Source organism: Megalops cyprinoides, chromosome 6 (assembly GCF_013368585.1).
Source record: "Megalops cyprinoides isolate fMegCyp1 chromosome 6, fMegCyp1.pri, whole genome shotgun sequence".
NCBI classification, from domain to species: Eukaryota; Metazoa; Chordata; class Actinopteri; order Elopiformes; family Megalopidae; genus Megalops; species Megalops cyprinoides.
This window is the reverse complement of record NC_050588.1, coordinates 10452501-10470389: the sequence shown is the minus strand read 5'-3', so window position 1 is coordinate 10470389 and position 17889 is coordinate 10452501. Positions and strand designations below refer to the sequence as shown.

At 47.2% G+C, this 17889-nt stretch overlaps 1 protein-coding gene across 5 annotated transcripts in view; it reads right to left on the bottom strand.

The window, feature by feature from the left end:
• Positions 1 to 2566: 2566 nt before the first annotated feature.
• Positions 2567 to 17889, bottom strand: part of LOC118779083 (AMP deaminase 2-like) — a 56662-nt gene continuing 41339 nt past the window's right edge. For all 5 annotated transcript variants that reach the window (XM_036530963.1, XM_036530961.1, XM_036530965.1 and 2 more), the window contains exons 3-18: positions 17485 to 17615; positions 16223 to 16291; positions 12560 to 12671; positions 11110 to 11296; positions 10418 to 10559; positions 9448 to 9537; positions 9027 to 9156; positions 8369 to 8563; positions 7768 to 7899; positions 6561 to 6724; positions 5672 to 5798; positions 4693 to 4856; positions 4136 to 4256; positions 3609 to 3782; positions 3242 to 3352; positions 2567 to 2796 (exon numbers count right to left, since the gene is read on the bottom strand). In XM_036530963.1, the coding sequence (XP_036386856.1) occupies positions 2581 to 2796; positions 3242 to 3352; positions 3609 to 3782; positions 4136 to 4256; positions 4693 to 4856; positions 5672 to 5798; positions 6561 to 6724; positions 7768 to 7899; positions 8369 to 8563; positions 9027 to 9156; positions 9448 to 9537; positions 10418 to 10559; positions 11110 to 11296; positions 12560 to 12671; positions 16223 to 16291; positions 17485 to 17615 (2265 nt within the window). In that variant the 3' untranslated portion in view covers positions 2567 to 2580. The remainder of the gene's footprint in view (positions 2797 to 3241; positions 3353 to 3608; positions 3783 to 4135; positions 4257 to 4692; positions 4857 to 5671; positions 5799 to 6560; positions 6725 to 7767; positions 7900 to 8368; positions 8564 to 9026; positions 9157 to 9447; positions 9538 to 10417; positions 10560 to 11109; positions 11297 to 12559; positions 12672 to 16222; positions 16292 to 17484; positions 17616 to 17889) is intronic.

Below are 17889 nucleotides of genomic sequence, written 5' to 3'. Positions count from 1 at the left end.
CCCTGCAAGCGCAAACAGTTCTCTTCACGTTGAACGGAAAGTGTGATGCCTCGATACACGTTGCCATTATCCATCGCCGCTTGAGGCCAGCTTGTTCGTTAGGTGAGGAGGAGGCTTTTGCCGCTGCTCTGAGACCTGGGGGTGCAAACCGGTGTTGGGGAGGAGGCTAGAGCCTGACGAGCCGCCGCCTCGCGATATGAAGCTAGTGATAAATTCAAAATGTCCTCTCTGGTGTCCCCCTTTGCCACATCAAGGGCAGGGCATGGCCCCAGGGCACTCAGTCCAGTCCATGCACCGCTAGACCTACGGCATCAGCCGCATGCAGCAGCGTTGGCCAGCCCTTGTTGCTTCTTCATCTTGCGTTTGTAAACAGTGTTTCAGTTCCTTGTGTTGTCGAGTTTTTTTTTTTTTTTTTGACAGGAGGGAAGAGGTCTGCCATGCAAACGTGCAGAGAGGATGCATCACGCAAAAAAAAAAAAAAAAAAAAGGAACAAGGCAGCAAAGAGGAGGGTGGTCTTTCGCCACGGAAGCCTCAACCTGAAAAGACGCGCCATGCACTGGGGAGAGACGCCAACTGGAATCAAGGTCTCCGTCTTTTCAGCTCTGAGGTTCTAAAGGGCCGTTCTGCACCGCTGTCACGCTGCCACCGAGGACGCATGCAGGCAGACGATGAACTGGTACGTTTCGACACCACGTAGTAAAATATGTTACCCAGGGTGCCCTGCAATGGCGTCACATGACGCCTCTTGAGGTACCCGGCTTCAAGAAAACCGTGTGCTTTCCTCACTCGGAGAGCCGTAGGGCCGACTGCTGTAAACCCATGAATAAATGAGCTAAGGAGCAAGGATGTTTCAGCATCCTTGGAACTTTGGTGATTCTCTCTGGTATTCGTCCAAAACAAAGAAACAGAAAAAAAGATATCAAAGTCTGGGGATGGAGACAGTTCTGACACGCCACACCTGTCACCAACAAAAAATACATTTTTTTTGTTAACGGTTTTAATAGATGCGGTCAAGCTTAGCGTTAATACGAGGAGCAGTCCCAGCAGGTGAGGAGCCAAAAGTAAATAAAAAAAAAAAAACGAAGAAGGCACATGTGACCTTGGCCGTAGCAGGGACTACATAATGCATGCAGCAAGAACTGGCTTGGTTGACTGGGAGGTCCTCAGTATTCTGTCATACAGTCACATCACCTACAAACACACACTCACACACACACAGGGGACCGGTGGACATGCAGGAAAGGACATTGCCATTCTCCAAGCTCTACGGACACCCAATCAACACGGTGATATCTGAGGTAATAGTAACAGGGTTATGACAAGGGTCATTCAGTGTTTGTGTTGCACTAACCGTTTAGCTGAGGCTTGTGACAGCTCAGGCATATGAACCAACCAAACTCATTATGAAAGACCCACATATACACATGTGTATACGTAACCATTTTAATCCAAACTCTCCCACAATCAATATTCTATCAATATTTGCAGTCAGAGAGAAGGCTATTTGCACAATGCTCATCTCATGGAATGTAGACCCCTCTGGCTTGGTCCCTCAATCTCTGTGATCTTTCTAAACATAAAACATGAGCATCTCATGGCGTTTTCGTCAAAATGCAAAAAACTGTTTGTGGTGCATTGCTTCATCTCCCTGACGAACATATAGGCCAGCTACTGACGCTCTCACAACTCTGTGATGACGTGATGTCAACATTTCAGAAATTCTGAGAGCCTTATGTGTGAGTTGGAAAAGGCAGAGTGCAAATATGAGTACATGACTGATGAACAGAAGTCAGCCTTTCCTGTGTTTCTGTCTGTATGTGTGTGTGTTCGTGTGTGTGTGTGTTTGCATGCTGTGCGGGAAGTGCTCAGGCAAACAGAGAGCCCATATTCATCGCAGGATGGGTGGGGTCCTCACATGCAGGGTCACATGACAGGGGGAGGGGTTTGGGATTAAGGGGAGGGGTTTCAGACATCAGACAATAGATTGGTTAAAAACACCTGGAGGTTAGAGCCTTCACACCATTGGTTGAGAGAAAGCAAAGGAAAGGAAGTGAGGGGGAAGAAAAGAGGGGGCTACCATTCCCTTTCGTTGCATGTATTAAAAAAAATACATCAAATTCTGCAGCTTTGCCACCTGGCCAGGAGTTTACAAAAAAAAAATCACAGTGAGGAAGAGAGATAAAGGGAGAGAGAGAGAGAAAGAGAGAGAGAGGTCAAAAGAAAGAAAAAAGTGAAACTAAATGAAAAAAAGAAAGAAAGAAAGAAAGAAAAGGAAAACCAGACGACCATGCTACCCTCCTCATCAGAGAGAAGGAGAGGGACCAAAGGAATGGGTGCATTTATTATCAGCACAGCCACCCTTCACAGCAACACAGTTAGTCCATGCTGAGCCACTGGCCCGGGGGCGTGGGGACTCCATCCACCTTTTTCCTTGGCTTTTGGAGAGGCGAATGGCAGGAGTTACAGTAAGGTTCCATGGGTGGCGGCGGTTGGGGGGCAGTGGGGGAGGGGGCGGGGATCTCCTCTCCCTTCTCCCTGTGCTGCTCTGGGATGGGGGGGGGGGGGGGCAGGGAGGGGGCTTAACGTGCTCCCGGGACGGGGGCCATGGAGAGGCTGTCCTCCTCCTCGATGGTCTCCAGCTCCTCGGTGCGCACGGCCTGGGTGATCAGGTTCAGCTCCTCGCACATGGTCTCGTAGCGGTAGGCCACGCGGATGTCTGGCACGTTGGTGCGGCGGATGTCGTTGCCCTCCGGACCCTCCTTGATGTAGTTGGGCCCCAGCCAGTAGCTCTTTGCCTTGGGGAGGAAACACAGTTTTACCCACAGAGTGCATAATCATCCCTGACAGGTACAGTTCTGTTTCTCCTCCTGGCTTTGTTTGAGAGTTAGCCAACTTCGGTTAAATGAAGGTCCTTAGGGGCACTTTTTATTTAGTTGATAGCTTCCTTTGCGTTGGAGCTGTTGTGTTTTAGCAAGTATTCAGCGTTCAGCGAAGTGCACAGGGAGAGTGGGGAGGGAAGGGAGATGGAGAGACAGAAAGAGAGAATCAACGGATGAGGAGAGGACTGCGAAGGAGAGAGACGAGATAAGAGAGTGAGTGGAGAGAAGAATGGAAGCCGGAGAGGAACGGCAGGTAGAGACAGGGATGGAGGTTGGACAGGGAGAGTGGGAAGAAAGAAAGGGCAGGGAGAACAACCAAACGAGAGAGGGTGGAGGGGATGAGGCCTGGCCAGGCACGTACCTTGTGGGAGAAGCCGCTCATCAGCACACTGTTCCTGGCCAGCTCGCACATGTCACAGGAGCTGAGCTTCCACACCTGAGCCGCGATGCTGTACTCCTCCATCAGGGGCTCCTGGGCAGAGGCGGAGACGCGCGCAGAAACAGGCGGACAGAGAGACGAACAGACAGTCAGAGAGAAACAGCTTTGTTAAGGCGCTGGCCATTCCCCGCTCTCACATTCACGGCGAATGCCCCAGGCAAGGTCAGCTTCACAGAGATTTAGTGATACATCAACGTGTACCGCAGCACGGACAACATTCCTGCTGCGGTTATTATTCGTTCGACTGGCAGGCACCCTTCCCCCTCGCTGCTCGGCAGTGGTAGCTGACCTTGGTGAAGTGGAACTGCAGCGGATCGTCTGTGGACAGCGAGACCATGAGGCCGCGGGACAGGTACTCTGGGAGAGGGTTGCGGTGGTAGCTGAGGAACAGGCTGTTGTTGCTGAGGGGCGACATGGCGATGCCGATCTGCGCCAGGTAGTACAGGTACTGAAGCACAGGAGCCTGAGAGGAGAGAGGGAAACAGCAAGAGAGAGGGGAGAAAGAGAACCAGCGAGAGAGAGAGAGAGAGATTGACAGATAGATAGATAGATAGAGGCAACACAAGTCAGCAAGAAAGAGCGAGAGAGAGAGAGAGAGAGAGAGAGAGAGAGAGAGATTAAGCTTTGAATATATCAATCCTAAACTCATGAGACATTCCAAACTAGGGCTGAAATAGATATTTTTGAGCACTACACTGTGTACTCATGCTGTCAAGGCAAACTCTAGCGAGTGTCCCGGGCTGAATTGAAGAGACTCCTAGTCCTCGTCGCCTGGCCGCTCGGCGGTGGGCGTATGTTGAGAAGCTGAGGCCTCACCTTCCTCAGCAGCAGTCCGTGGGAGATGTTCTCCGACAGCATGAAGCCAGACACCAGGTGGTGGATAGGCCCCGCCTCCCCACAGTGAGGGCGGAGCACGAACATGGGAAAGCCCCGCCTCCTGCACCATGAGAGAGAATAAGGTCAGCAATTACAGCAATGTCTGTGTTCTTAAGAACACACCTTGATTGAAAGCCCATTCATCTAAAAAAAAAAACACTGTTCCCCAAAAAACGAACATAGCAATGATCTTTTTATGAGTGTACTTTGTTAAGTGTGGTTTACATTGTACGTTGACGTGAGCAGAGAATGCCTGTGTTGTTCAGACACTCATTTACTGTTTAGGTTTCCCAGCCTTGTATTTATACAGTTTTGACTGTCTCAGTGTTTGCTGTGGCTAACTCGGCACGGTTTACACTGTGTTGGATTTGACTTTTTGCTGAAATTTGCCGTTTGTTGTGACCGGCTCTGTGTTGTGTAACTGATGTCGGCTCTGACGAGCGCGCACTCTCCCGCCAGCTTCATCGTTTGCTGTGATTGGCTCGGCAGCGTCCTACCTGCGCAGGTGGTTGAGCACGGTCATGTTGGCGTACATATAGTAGAGGTAGTAGGAATAGGGGGGGTTTTCCTCTTCGGTCCAGTTGGCTGGTAGAGGGCTGTCCAGGTTGAAGATGTGCTGTTCAGGTTTTGACTCATCATCTACACTGTCAAAGCCCACAACCTAAAAACAGACAAACGCATGCAGTTAATGAAGACCCCAGAGATGCAGAGGGCGAGACTGTAAGATTCTTACACTGAGATTCAAGTCAGGCACCATGTAAGTATATCAACGATCAAAATTCAGAGAAGAGAGTAGAACACTCATTCATTGCCACCGCATACAGCATACATTTATTACAGTACACGGTACTACATATTTAACAACAATTTAGGTTAAGCATTTTGCCCTAGATTTCAGCACCAGTGGCCCTCCTGGGAAAGAAACCCAAAGTAATTTTCAATTAATAGCTCAGTCCAAACTAGCTGACTGATGTGTCGCTGGAGCTCTTTACTGTAATTCTGCTGTTAGGTGTGTGTACTGTAATGGCACTCTAATGTCTGTGTGCTGTGATGGTACTATAGAATTCAGGTGCTGTAATAACGTTGCAAGGGCTACATACTGTCTGCGCTGATGATATTGTACATATATATATACATATTTATATATATATGTACATAGCAACTATATATATATATATATATATATATATATATATATATATATATATACATACATAGCAACTATATGCTGTAATGGTGTTTTAAGAGCTGTGCACTGTAGAGGTGTTTTGAGGAATAAGTCGCTTTGGATGAAAGCATCTGCGAATGTGACAAGTCTCCAAATGAATACATGTAAATGTAAATGTGAACATACACTGTTAAGGTGTTTTAAGGAGTATGTGCGTGATGGTACTGCAACAGCTGTATACCCTGACGGTGCTGTACAGACCGTGTGAGGTAACGGCGCGCAAAGGGGCGTGCGCTGCAAGTGCTCACATGCTGAAGGAAGAGGTGCAGCTCTGGGTGGCTGCGGGGGTTGACGGTGACCTCGAATAACGGCAGGAATATATTCTCCAGCATCTCCTGGAAGTTGGCCAGCTGCTTCTTGGTGTGGTAGACATCACTGAGGGAAAGGAAGGAAAACAGTTGCTATCACTTGAAAGACAAAAATGGCTTTCTCCTGTAGCCCATTGATAAGCGCAACTCATTTAAGGAATGCTCAATGCTTAATGTTTCCCTAAATGTTGTTGTTTTATATTAGTCAATATAATGTAGGGAACAGAATCTCAAAGACACCAAGCCCGAGCACTTGGTTATTTGTCTGTTTTGCAAATGAGTCAATTTAGAAGGTTGTAACTGCTAATGGAGTGTAACTGCAATCAGGAAGGAGCTGAAATGAAATATACAGTACAGTGAAATGATAGCATAGAAATAAGACCACCTGCAGACTGTATCAGACTACTAAAATCAGTGATCTGTCTAAAATAACATAATTCACAGACAAATCCATGTTTAAAATGACTTTTAAAATAAAAAAAGCCCAATACAATATATTTAAATGTAAAAAGACAGGCCAATTTCACAATTCAGTTTACAACATATTTGTAATTTCCAGTGGCATATATGCGATACCATGCATATCCTACAGTGGAAAATGACTGACACATTTTCTATGAGAAAGGGAACATTTGGGCACGTACACTCCCAAAGGTACCGCATTTTTTCTCTGTGTCAGTCCGTCTTTTTACACCAATGGGGCGTGGATAGTACGTGGGTCTGTCATCTCAGATTACGCTTGCGTTGGGCATGGGCGGGAGCTCCTATTTGGAGTACCCTGCTTGCTTCCGTCACCGAAGACCCTCCCACCGAGGCCAGGCATACTCACAAGAGGCGGGGCACCTGGACGAGCCAGCGCACGTTGTCCGAGTACACGCCGTGCTTGACCGCCCACTGCGCCAGCTTGTCCCACTCGTCCCGGGAGCGGCCGTAGATGGACAGGCGCAGCTCCACGTTCTGGTACTTGCTCTCCTCCAGGTCCTCCATCACCTCCTAAATCAACGGCCAGGCACCGGCGTTCAGGGGCGCATTCAGCAGGCGAGACGTCTGCCTGTATCTGTTTGCACCGCCGCGTGACTCTCTGCGGCCTGACGGGGTGCGTCAAAACGCCGATGGCGTACCTACTGCTGCGGCAGCCATCTTTGATGTCGCTGCTAGCAGCTTCAATTAGGCCGTCAGTCGATCTGCGCAAGAAATCTGCATCCCTAGACACCATTTACCATCACCGCTGTGAAAGCTTAACACAACATATTCATTACAGCTCCATTTCCAGACCGGTAAACTGTTTTCGAAAGTGTGCTGCCTCTCCGCCAAACCTGAGAATCAGCAACTAAGGCAGCGCACACTATATCCACTGTAATACTGCTACACAACAATCAGCGGCAATCAGCGCTTTACGCCGTACATTGCAGCTAACATGTAATTGTCTCAAAGTGCTGTCATTACATCACTGCAAGGTGGCGAAAATGCTGTGCGGCTACTGGCAAAGGCAAAGCAACAGACTAGCAGGTGGGAGGCAATGTAGTGCACAGGTCTGAACCCGCTGTAAACAAATACAACGTCAATCTCCAGGATTGCTTAGGATTTCAGTGAATTAGACCTGGATGGTAAGACCTCAAGAGTTCTTGCCAATAGCCTCTTATAAAATAACTGCAGTTCAGAAAAGAGCAACAAATGTGGCAGCATGGAGTTTTGAATTTCTGATATACTTTCTCTGACTACTTGAGTGTTTTAAGGCTATAACATTACCAGCGCCACCACTGCTACAGTTTCATAGCTACCTGTATATTACTTTCATTGTCCGACGTGTGGTTAAGAAAAAGTAGCCCTACCTCATTTTGCTATGGCAACATTACGCGAAACCACAACTGTACTTTGCACTATTATATGTTATACTCACTTTCTATTGCCCTAAATACATAACTGAAACATTTTTTGACTTCTTAATTGTGAGACATCTGCTCAAACACAGGGATGAACTGGGTGCAGCTGCACAGGCATGGTGCTGAATTGTTTGGGTTAACACAGCTGTCTACCTTGATGATGTGTCCGAAGTACTTCCCCTCGATGTGGTTGTCGGTCTTGATGAAGATCTCCCTCAGGATGGACTCCCCAATGGGGTTGTATTTGGCGTTGAACTTGTCGAAACGGTGGAACGTGTTGCGGTCCTGAGAAGAAGAACGGCCGTCATCAGTCCCCACTGGCTTTCTTGTGTTCCATTTTAAAAGACCACACAAATTCAAACATCTGTCTGCTTGTTCTTCACTAGGCAACAGCACAAAGCAACCTTCTGGGACTCATTACAACATACTGACACAACATCTTTTTTGCTTAAGTAATCTCTTTGGCCCAGCACCTGGACAACAATGGAGGTATGCATGTGTTCTGATGGGCACGATCAAATTACTGCTTTGAAGAGATGGACAGACATATTAGTGAAAGTCTAATGATCATGGACCACACTACAAACCCCACTGTCTGTGAGCAGGTTGTGGTATGGAGCTAGCTTTGAGTTTTAGCGTGGAATGGCTGGACCGAGGCACACTTAAACCCGTGTGTAACAGCCATATACCACCCTCCCTGCACTTCCCCCTGCCTCCCTGGCCCTCCTCCTTCCCCCATCGTCCCAGTCCTCACGGCGTGCATGTCCAGGGTGTCCACGCTCAGGTCGAAGGCGGTCAGGTTCATGCTCTCGAACACCTCCATGAGCGTCTGGCCCTTGCCCTTCTCCATGTGCACGATCTCGCCGGGGTACTTCTTCATGGCCCGCTTGATGAAGCGCAGCAGGTGCTTCTGGTTCATGCAGGAGGAGGCGTGGATGTGCGTGTCCACCTGTGGAGGGAGGCAGAGAGTCATATTAAGGCTTGGTCACCAGATGATAACCCAGCTGGGTTTGTGGGTAAATGAAGGCAGTACAATGGGGGAAACTAACACTAAACTAAACATCACTTCTTCAGTTACAATTATGCCTTCAATCTATTTTAATTGACTCAGTTGATTCAGTTAAAGGATATATCCTATTTCTAGCATATAATGCAATGTATTAAATAACGCAAAGCAATCTATGAATTTTCTTGCTGCTGTGGGAATAACTGAGCTACTGTACTACTGAGCAGCTGACATGCCCATGCATTCCACCAGGTGGCAGCACCGTGGTCATCACCCTTTGCTGAAAAGTCTCACACGCATGTGACTGGCACCTTCACTGGACTGAAACGGAATGGAGAGCTGAGTCAAAGTGCGCCGCGCTGCGCTGCGCTGCGCTGCGCTGCGCTATGGGCGAATGGGGGCTCACCTTGCGGATGTTGTAGAAGTCGCGGTGGGGGACCTTCTTCTGCGCCGCCAGCTCCTTCATCTCGTTCAGCAGGATGTGCATCTGGAACTTGGAGCTCAGGTACTGCAGTCTCCGGTAGCAGAATGACTTCCTGTTTGCGGCACACAAAGACGCGAAGTCAACAAAGCATCTCAACAAGGTGGTCATCAACGTGCCACTCCGGATCTGCTCAATGTAACAGCTTCGGGGTTGGGCGTAGTTTAGTTTTCCCCTCTGGTTTTCTGTCAGTAAAAGCTTTGCCCCCTTTGTTAATATGAAGAAGACCTGGGGGTACTTTGAGTCCTGGGCGCTGGATGGTATATTTGCACAAGCGTGGCTCACAGTGAAACACACAGAGTGACAGGGTTTCCCTTGGACTCGTCATCCCGGCGGTGACACTCACACTGGCCCGTTGATGATGAGAGCCATCATGACGTTCATATCGGCGATGTACTCCTGGAGATCTGGGTAGGGTAGGTCCAGCTCTGTGCTCCTGTGGAACAAGGACAGAGCCTTTAGCACATGTCTCCTGCCATACCTCTCACTGTCACATGTCACTGCCTCCCAAGTGCACACATCACGGCTTCTTCGCAGATTCACTCTTAAGCTCTGACTAGCTATAAAATAAAATCAGTGTACCAGCTCACCAAATATATACAATAGTGTTTTTACTTGTTATTTTCAATTTCAGGCAGCTTAAATGCTACCATTCTTGCATGAATAACTCCTTACGACTAGGCCTACCTGGGTGCTGTTTGGAACATGAATGAATTTGATTTCAGTGCCCAAACTACTACTTAGTCAAAGATCCTGTGTAGCAACAGCACATGATATCACCTCATATGAAATGTCTGTCCCTTCTGTTGAATTGAAGAACATTGCTCTGAAACTCGTTAACTCCACAATAACATATATTGCAACCAAAGGTCCTTCATTTTCTGTGCAGCACAACTACATTTCGGAGTTAGGGGGGGCATTACACGACATTAAAGTTTCTGAGTTGCATTACTTTGAAGAGAGAAAATGATGAGACCCCTGATTTAGCTCCCCTACCCAAGCATGATCTTTCATCCCTCTTATGCGTAATTAAATATGTGGAAGTGCACTTCAGGCTTTTATCTAATTAGAGATGTGTTACCTCAGGGCACATGTTAGCACTGTATTTGGAACGGTACAGTCCTTGCATATTGCAGTGCACTTACATGTTGATCTAGGCACACACTTGCAATCTCATCACTAGGTTTGGCACTATGTGGTTAATGGTGTCCTATTTGTGCAACCTTTCATATCTCTTCACGAGATGCACTGTGTAAATCTGGATAAGAGCAACTGCTAAATGATAATAATGTAATGGAATGATTAATATGTCTCACTTTTCCATGGGGCTCTTCTTAGTATAGACATGCATCACGCCGTCCACCATCTTGCAGCCGTAGCCAGTGTCGGGAGGCATGTTTTTGGGGTCCTGGCCCTCGTAGGGGTGCGTCTCTGAGACCGGCGGGTGCACGGGCGCATCTGTGAGATGGACAGCGAGAGGTGAACAGTAATTTTACTTTTCATCACCTCTTCTTAGGATTTATTATGTTAACACTGACAATGGGGTTTAGATTATTAAAAAAGAAAAAAGATTACCAAGCAACCACACAGAAAACCGTTCAAACCACAGTAACTCCAGTATACTATTTTTATAATTACAGGTATGACATCATTGTACACTGCATGAATGTATCCCTGCCTTAGATACAGATACCTTAGGGAAGTCATTAATGAATAACAACTGGAGACACCCATCACCCCACACAGGTACAGCCATGAGAGGTTCTGGCTGTCCCTAACTATTCCAACTGTTCTGTCTATTGTCTTTCATAACTCCAGATATTTGGCTCTTCGCTTCCAGTCCTATACATTCTTCATTCTATATCTAGATGTCCTTCTTTGCTCTCCTCTTGCTCCCAGCCCACCTACAGCCAGGTGTGTTTCTTTAAACCCTGCTCCTCTCATGGTCCCGGTGTGCCTATGGCCAGCTGAGTTTCTGAAACCCTGACTCCTCCGTCTCCTAGCGTACCTGCGGCGACGGGTGTTTCGGGGATCTCCTCGTACACACGGAGCTCCAGGGGCTTCTCCCCCAGCTCCTGCAGGTAGTGGGCAGTGGTTTTGCAGAAGCTCTGCATGGACAGGGCCATGTACTTCTCCCGGATGAAGAGCGCCTTCACCACGCACTTGGCGGCGTCCAGCAGGTCGGTGAAGGGCACCTGGGAGAGGGGAAAGTGGGACCTTAAATGCAACTTTATTCGTATTTGTAGCATCGCGAACAACACTAATGGTTTACCAATACACTCAATTATAAATCAAGGTGATTGATCCAAATGTTTTTAATTCACAGTGAACATTTAGCCACCCCTTATAACCTCGCCTACAAGGCTGGCAATGAAACAGCAAATTCTCTTCTACTACCAAGCAAAGCGCACCCTCAAATGCCTGATGCCTTGGAAGCATGCCATACTGTATAATTTAAAATGAATAATTCATAAACCTATCCGTCAATGAATTAACCACATATCAGGGTTTTTAAAGAATAGCCTAAAGAACATTTCTTTCAATCATAAGCTTCTCCACAGAGGATCACCAATTTGACCCAATGCATCATGGAACACTTTTTTTTACATTCTTCAGTGGACAGAATAGCACCAAGATCAGATTAGCAACAATGCAACCCATGTAGCTCTGGCTAAAGAGCTATTTTTCTCTGATGGAGCTAGACTTTAATGCAACAGATGTTAATTATTCTGAAGTAGAAGCCTATAGTCACAGACATGGTATATAATAAACAGGGATATACTAGTTGGGCCTGAAGCAAGAAAACTGTTGTGAAACAGTACCAAGGAAAGCCTAAAGGTTATTGCAATAAACTGAATGAGCAAAGCAAATTAACTAATGTCATTGTTTCATAAAGGCAGGCCAGTTTGCTGCAATTCTACGGCTAATTGTCGACTACTTGCTGATTAAAAACACAGTAGTGTCGCTAGTGGCTTTTCCTCTGCCAGTATTTGCTAAAAATAATTGCACTAAATATAAATTTCTACATGTAAGACTCGCAGTTTTAAATCAATAATTAGTGGATGAAATGAACAAAATGAAGCACTCAAAAATCCCATTTATCCGGAACTACTATATGAAAAGTCTCCAACAAACTGGGTGTACAGTGTTGCCAAAAGAATATCTTATTTGTCCTGGGAGTCTAATGTCGGGTTTTTGATTAGTTTCCCCCTTATGGTCTTGTTCAATGGTTCAGTGCTAGCAGCGTCAGTGGTCCCTCTTAATTATCTGCGTGGGAGAGGCAACTCTTTACCTTACATCACACCCACACAATTCTCTCGAATTATCACTTTGGACAGACATCCTTATACACACAGCTAACAGGCCAACCTAAAAAACTATTGGCTCCTGCAGAAATGTTGGAATGACACTCATACGGTCTATACGCTGGTCTGGAGCCCACTACATCCAGCTCTTACCCCACACTTCTCCTCTCCTGAGATCGAGACACGCTGGTATTCCCTCTCCACGACCATCTCTCTCTCCTTAGGGAAGTGGTCCGTGGCCACCTCGTTCTGTTCTTTCATGAACCTGGAGAGGGACGGAGAGAGGGGGAGGGGGAGAGGGAGAGAAAAAGAGAGAGTGCAAGAGAGAAGGAGATGAGGAGAGTGAGTGTGGGTGAGAGACACAGCCACGGAGAGAGACAGAATCAGGGAGAGAATGAAAGAGAGTGAAAGAGAAATGGAGAAAGATGGTGAGAGCAAAAGTTAAAATAGAGAAAGAGTGAAAGGGACGACAGTACTGTCAGATTTCAGACGGCCCTTATGGTCGCACACTTTCACACAGAGCTTGAGAAGCCCCAGCAGCAGACCCCTGATGCAGAGTCCCCCATTGCACTGAACCTAGCTCCCAGCATCCTCCAGGCCTCCACTGCATAGCTACACAAAGCTCCCTGGTGCTCTCTGCAGTTAATGGTGGCTGTCCCCAGTGGAACTCTGGGATAGAACAGTGATGGATCACCGTGGGCTGTTAGACTACTGGAAAACGAATGTAACGTTGTGTGTGCGCATCGATGAGCCCATCTGCAACAGTGCTGCCCAGGATTAAAATGAATGCGCAAATTACACAGCTAATTAGAAGCTTCTGCATTACCTAAGGACTTTGCTACTGTTTAAAGTGCAACTACAGTGGCACATGCTGTATCCTTTTACATTTATACATCAGTCAGAGACCGTAATTCGTTTCTGCATAACTGGAATTCGCAGGAGTATATACAGCATCAGAAAATGAAACCCTGGGGAAACGGTCAAAATGCATCAGCTTTGGGTACATACGCATGGCACAGTCCAATCAAAAATGAACAATGACTATTTGACTGCTCTTTAAATAGAATGTTTGACACAATTCTCATCTGCACTACATGAGAATGTAACCCTGTAAAAAGTGTTCAAGTCGTCCCTTATCTTTACGAGCACCGTTACAGGAACCTGTGTGCAGATTCCAAACCAAAGCTGGACAGGGCTCCTCAACTCTATCCATGCGAGAGGATTTCCAACCCCATTTAAACTGAAACTCCAACTGAAAAACCTTACTGTGATATGTTGTCCTGTATCACAAGCACAGCTGATGGTCTACTTGCTATCTCTCTGTGTCTCAAATCAAACTCAGAACTCAATTCTGGATACCCACATGTCCACAAAGAGTCTATTTCACTCAGAGGCAAAGGCTGCTGAAACCCAGTTGCCTGTAGATTATGGCTGCAACAATCAAATATCTGTCACTGCATATTCAATTGAACATTACAGTGATAACCTGAAGGAGGAATACACATAATATTATAACAGTTCACCTACAACTTTGCAGTGAAGTGACCATTTCCTTTACACAATGCCCTGCAAAGATTACACACGACTTACATTGCATTCACAGACAATGAAGCAATATAAGGTGTTTGCAAACCTCAGGGCAAACATAACAAAGCAAGGCATTTCCACCACCACGGCCAAATGGTGACACGCTTTCACCCTGCGTACGAATCTTCTTCAGGCAAAACTAACGCTCTGCTGGACACCAACAACTGAGTGATAACATTGGAATCTTAACAATAAAATGTGCACTAGGTAACTGATACCGCTGTTGAAGAGCTCGCTGTTAGAGAGCTCAAAAAAGTCATTTGTTGCAGTCTTATTTTTTGCCCTTAACAATCACGTCCGTTGCACACTTGTGTGGCAGACTGAACCATAACAGTGATGTTTTTTCGTTTCTTTCAGACAGTGAACAACAACAGCATTCCACTGCTGCAACACAAACAGCACAGTCAGAAAGCTCTGAGCAGACATTGAAACATAAATAAATCAGCCAGAGAGCTACGATGTCTACATTCCTCAGGCAGATCCACAGTATCCACAGATAACTTACTGACATTGTAAATGTGCCCTTGCATGGTGGAAATGCAACGTTTTGCTGCAGGTTGTACAAGCAGTTGTAAACTGCACATACAGACATGGCTTTTTTTGCACATTGCTAAGCTAACAGTAGCCAAATAAGCTGCCTTCAGCAATACTTGGTATAAATCCAACAGCGAATCACTTGAAGGGAGAAAAATTTCACCATGCGGATGTGTCTTCAGCTTTGCATACACTTTGCGGACGTACCAGCTCTAGTCTTATGCAGGAATATGTGACTAAAACGTCAGATTAAACTGAGGCCTTTTTGTGTTCTTTCTGTGATGAGCCATTTCTGTTCTAACTGTACATTTCTAATGGATAAAATTTTTAGATTCAGTTAGCTAGAACAAGAGGTCTATGAATGTTTGTAGCCCGAAGTTGAATGGCTCTGTTCTGTGCCTGCTCTCAGCCCATCCCGCTAGCATAAGTATCAGTGGAACCGTACACGTCATGCGTGGACTTGGTGGTTTGATTCAGGATTAGGCAGTTTTATTAGAGACATGAAAGAAAGCAGGAATAAAAGCCAATTGTCTTAGAGGAAACGAACAACGTATCAAGTTACAGTTTTTCAGTGGACCTCCCCCTTTAAATCTGAGCACTCAAAACTGACACAAAGTTAAATTGGCTCAAGTGCCTTCCAACAGCGCGGCTCTCGATCTAGTCAAACATAATTGCATTTGATTAATTCCAAAACGTGTGAGTGGCTTCTGAAAAATGGAGAAATATTGTTTTCAAGCAAAAATGTCAAGGCGTCTGTTTAAAACGGCATGAACGAAAACCATTTCCATGCCGCCTGATAATGTTACACAGCGCGGTACGGTTTCATTCTCTCTCCTCTACACCCTCCTAAGAGCTCCTGGTGTGGGGGAGAGACTCGGGCCACGGATAAGGTTTCCTAATGAGTTTCCTGTCTACTGCCCAGCTGTTTCCTCAGACAGGAAGCACGGCCCTCATCAGCGTCTCTGTACCTATGGCACGCGGGCCTCGTTTCGCTGCTGAAAATTACCTTCCTGACAGGGTTTGCGGTTAGCGCTGTCACTCTGTACAAGGATGTGGAGATCGCTCTGATTATTGTGTAATGGACACAGAGGCTCGAGACCGACGTTTCGTACGAAGATCAAAGGCTGCTGTATTTGCTGGAGCAGCAGAGACCGCAGTGCTAATTGCTTCAAATATTGACGCCAATTAGGCCTCGGCGAAAGGTTGCCAAATATGATTCTGCTGACATTTTTAACGGCTCGGCACTTCAAAGTGTTTGAAAGGTCTGGGCGTTTTTCTGATGGAAATAGTGACCTATGTGTAATGACCGCCAGAAAGAGGAGCAAGCGTGTTCATCTCACCTCTGTCCCTTTACTTCGGTCCCCTGCCATATCGACCAAAATCAGTTAACTGCTAACCTCCCCAATAAATGAAACTAGGTAATAAAAGAAATAAATAGATGAAAATATAACTACCAGCAGCAGCAGAAGGCTTCCACTGTAACACTTGCATGTGTGTGTGCAGAATCAGCCACTGAAGGCACAGTGACACATCTCACTGAAACCAGTGAGTCTCCTCACTTTTAATGTAATGTTTTGTTCCATTTTATGGAGGATGACTGTGATTCGCTGGCACCACAACACGGGGCGGGTAATGTTAAAGGGGGGGGGGGGGGGGGGGGGGGGGGGGGGGAGCAAAAAGAAGCGGCTCACTCACTCCAGGTCGGCAGCGCTGTCGATTTTCATGAAGTCCTGCTTGGCTCGGAGCAGGATCTCGGGCTCCAGTCTGTGGGGCAAGGCGGGCGACGGCGGGCGCGGGGCGGGCGAGGGTGTGTGAGGCGGGCGAAGCAGTGTGGAAGGTGAGCGAGAGAGAGAGAGAGAGAGAGACAGACAGAGGGGGGACGGTTCCCACACACGAATACAAGGGGGCCGAAGAATGAGGCAGGACCGAGGGGAGACAAGACAAAAAGAGAACACACAATCAAACAGGGCAGGATTAAACCCGATTGGCCGCAGGGCGCCATGGCGAGGAGGCGAAGCCGCTGAGCTATGCCAGGCTGGCAGCGGGCACGCTTGAGTGAGTAGAGCAGGCCCAATCCCACTTCCCACAGAAGACCCCTCTCCCATACACACGGCACCACCGACTGCTCCATTTCAGCGCCTCTCCCCATGCACCACAGCAGAAAGCCATTTCCTCTGTGTGATACATAGTTTTACCGTTTTAAAACTGTTATCAATTTTCACCAGTTTGCCTTTCAGTGTGACTTAAATCGTATGGGGAAAAAAGAATTCTGTTACAGTCCTTTTAATATGCCACCATGAAAATGTGTCACAAATGAATAATAATACAGTATGAATCTGAGGGGAAAATAACTTGAGAAAACGTCTTGGCACTTGTAAGAGGAGCTGAACTGGACAAAAGGTAGTGTACCTGTGCAAGTGACGGTGACTGATCGTGCCACTAATCAAAACACTGGAAACTTTCAACACAATGGCATCATCATCATCATCATCATCATCAACAGTTTTCATCAATATTTTAACTAGATGTACTGAAAACTTTGACAAATCATTTTTTGCCAGAAATAGCACTGAGTGGCTAATGCCTGGAAAAAAAAAATCCCCAGTGATGAAATCTGTAGCAAACACAGGGAGGCCAGATGGGGATTTGCCTTAAAAGCCAATTACCAAAGACAAGGAAAATAATGATGACTATGAGCGCACAAATTGAACAATTTCATCCGTCCCCTTTCTTTCTTTCTACACACAGGTCATGTACGGAAAAGGCCATCTGAAACATGTGTTAACAAAAAGATTTACGCTGGCTTTTTTCTGCCAGCGTTAGTGCGTCCGGGTGCGGGTGAGTGACTGTGTGTGTGAATGCAAGCGTGTGTGTTCTCCAGTCAGAGACAGAGGTTTGTCTGGGACTCCCGGCGGATGTATGCGCTACGTCTGCGGCGGGCTCTCGGCGTCTCTCACTTGACATCCTGGCTGATCTGTCTCTCCAGGCGGTGGCGCCGTTCCTCTAGCTGCTCGATGGGGCTGTCCTCGGGAAACTCATAGGGGGCGCTGCGCATCTCACTCTCCGCCAGGCTGCGCGAGAACAGCTCCTGCAGGAGCGATCGGGAGGGCGTGGTGAGAGAGAGGAGGCGTGGGGCGTGGGGCATAGGGAAGGGTGAGGCGTGTCAGTGTGGAGGTGTACAGCAGGGTGTAGCGTGGGGGCGTAGAGGAGGGTATGGTCGGGAGAGGTGGTGGTGTAGGGGCATAGCCAGGAAAAAGACGCTCTCAATCACCAGTATGTGCGTGCGTACACACGCACACGCACGCAAGCGTGCACACATGCGCACGCGCACACACACGCACAACCCCCACTCTGACAATACG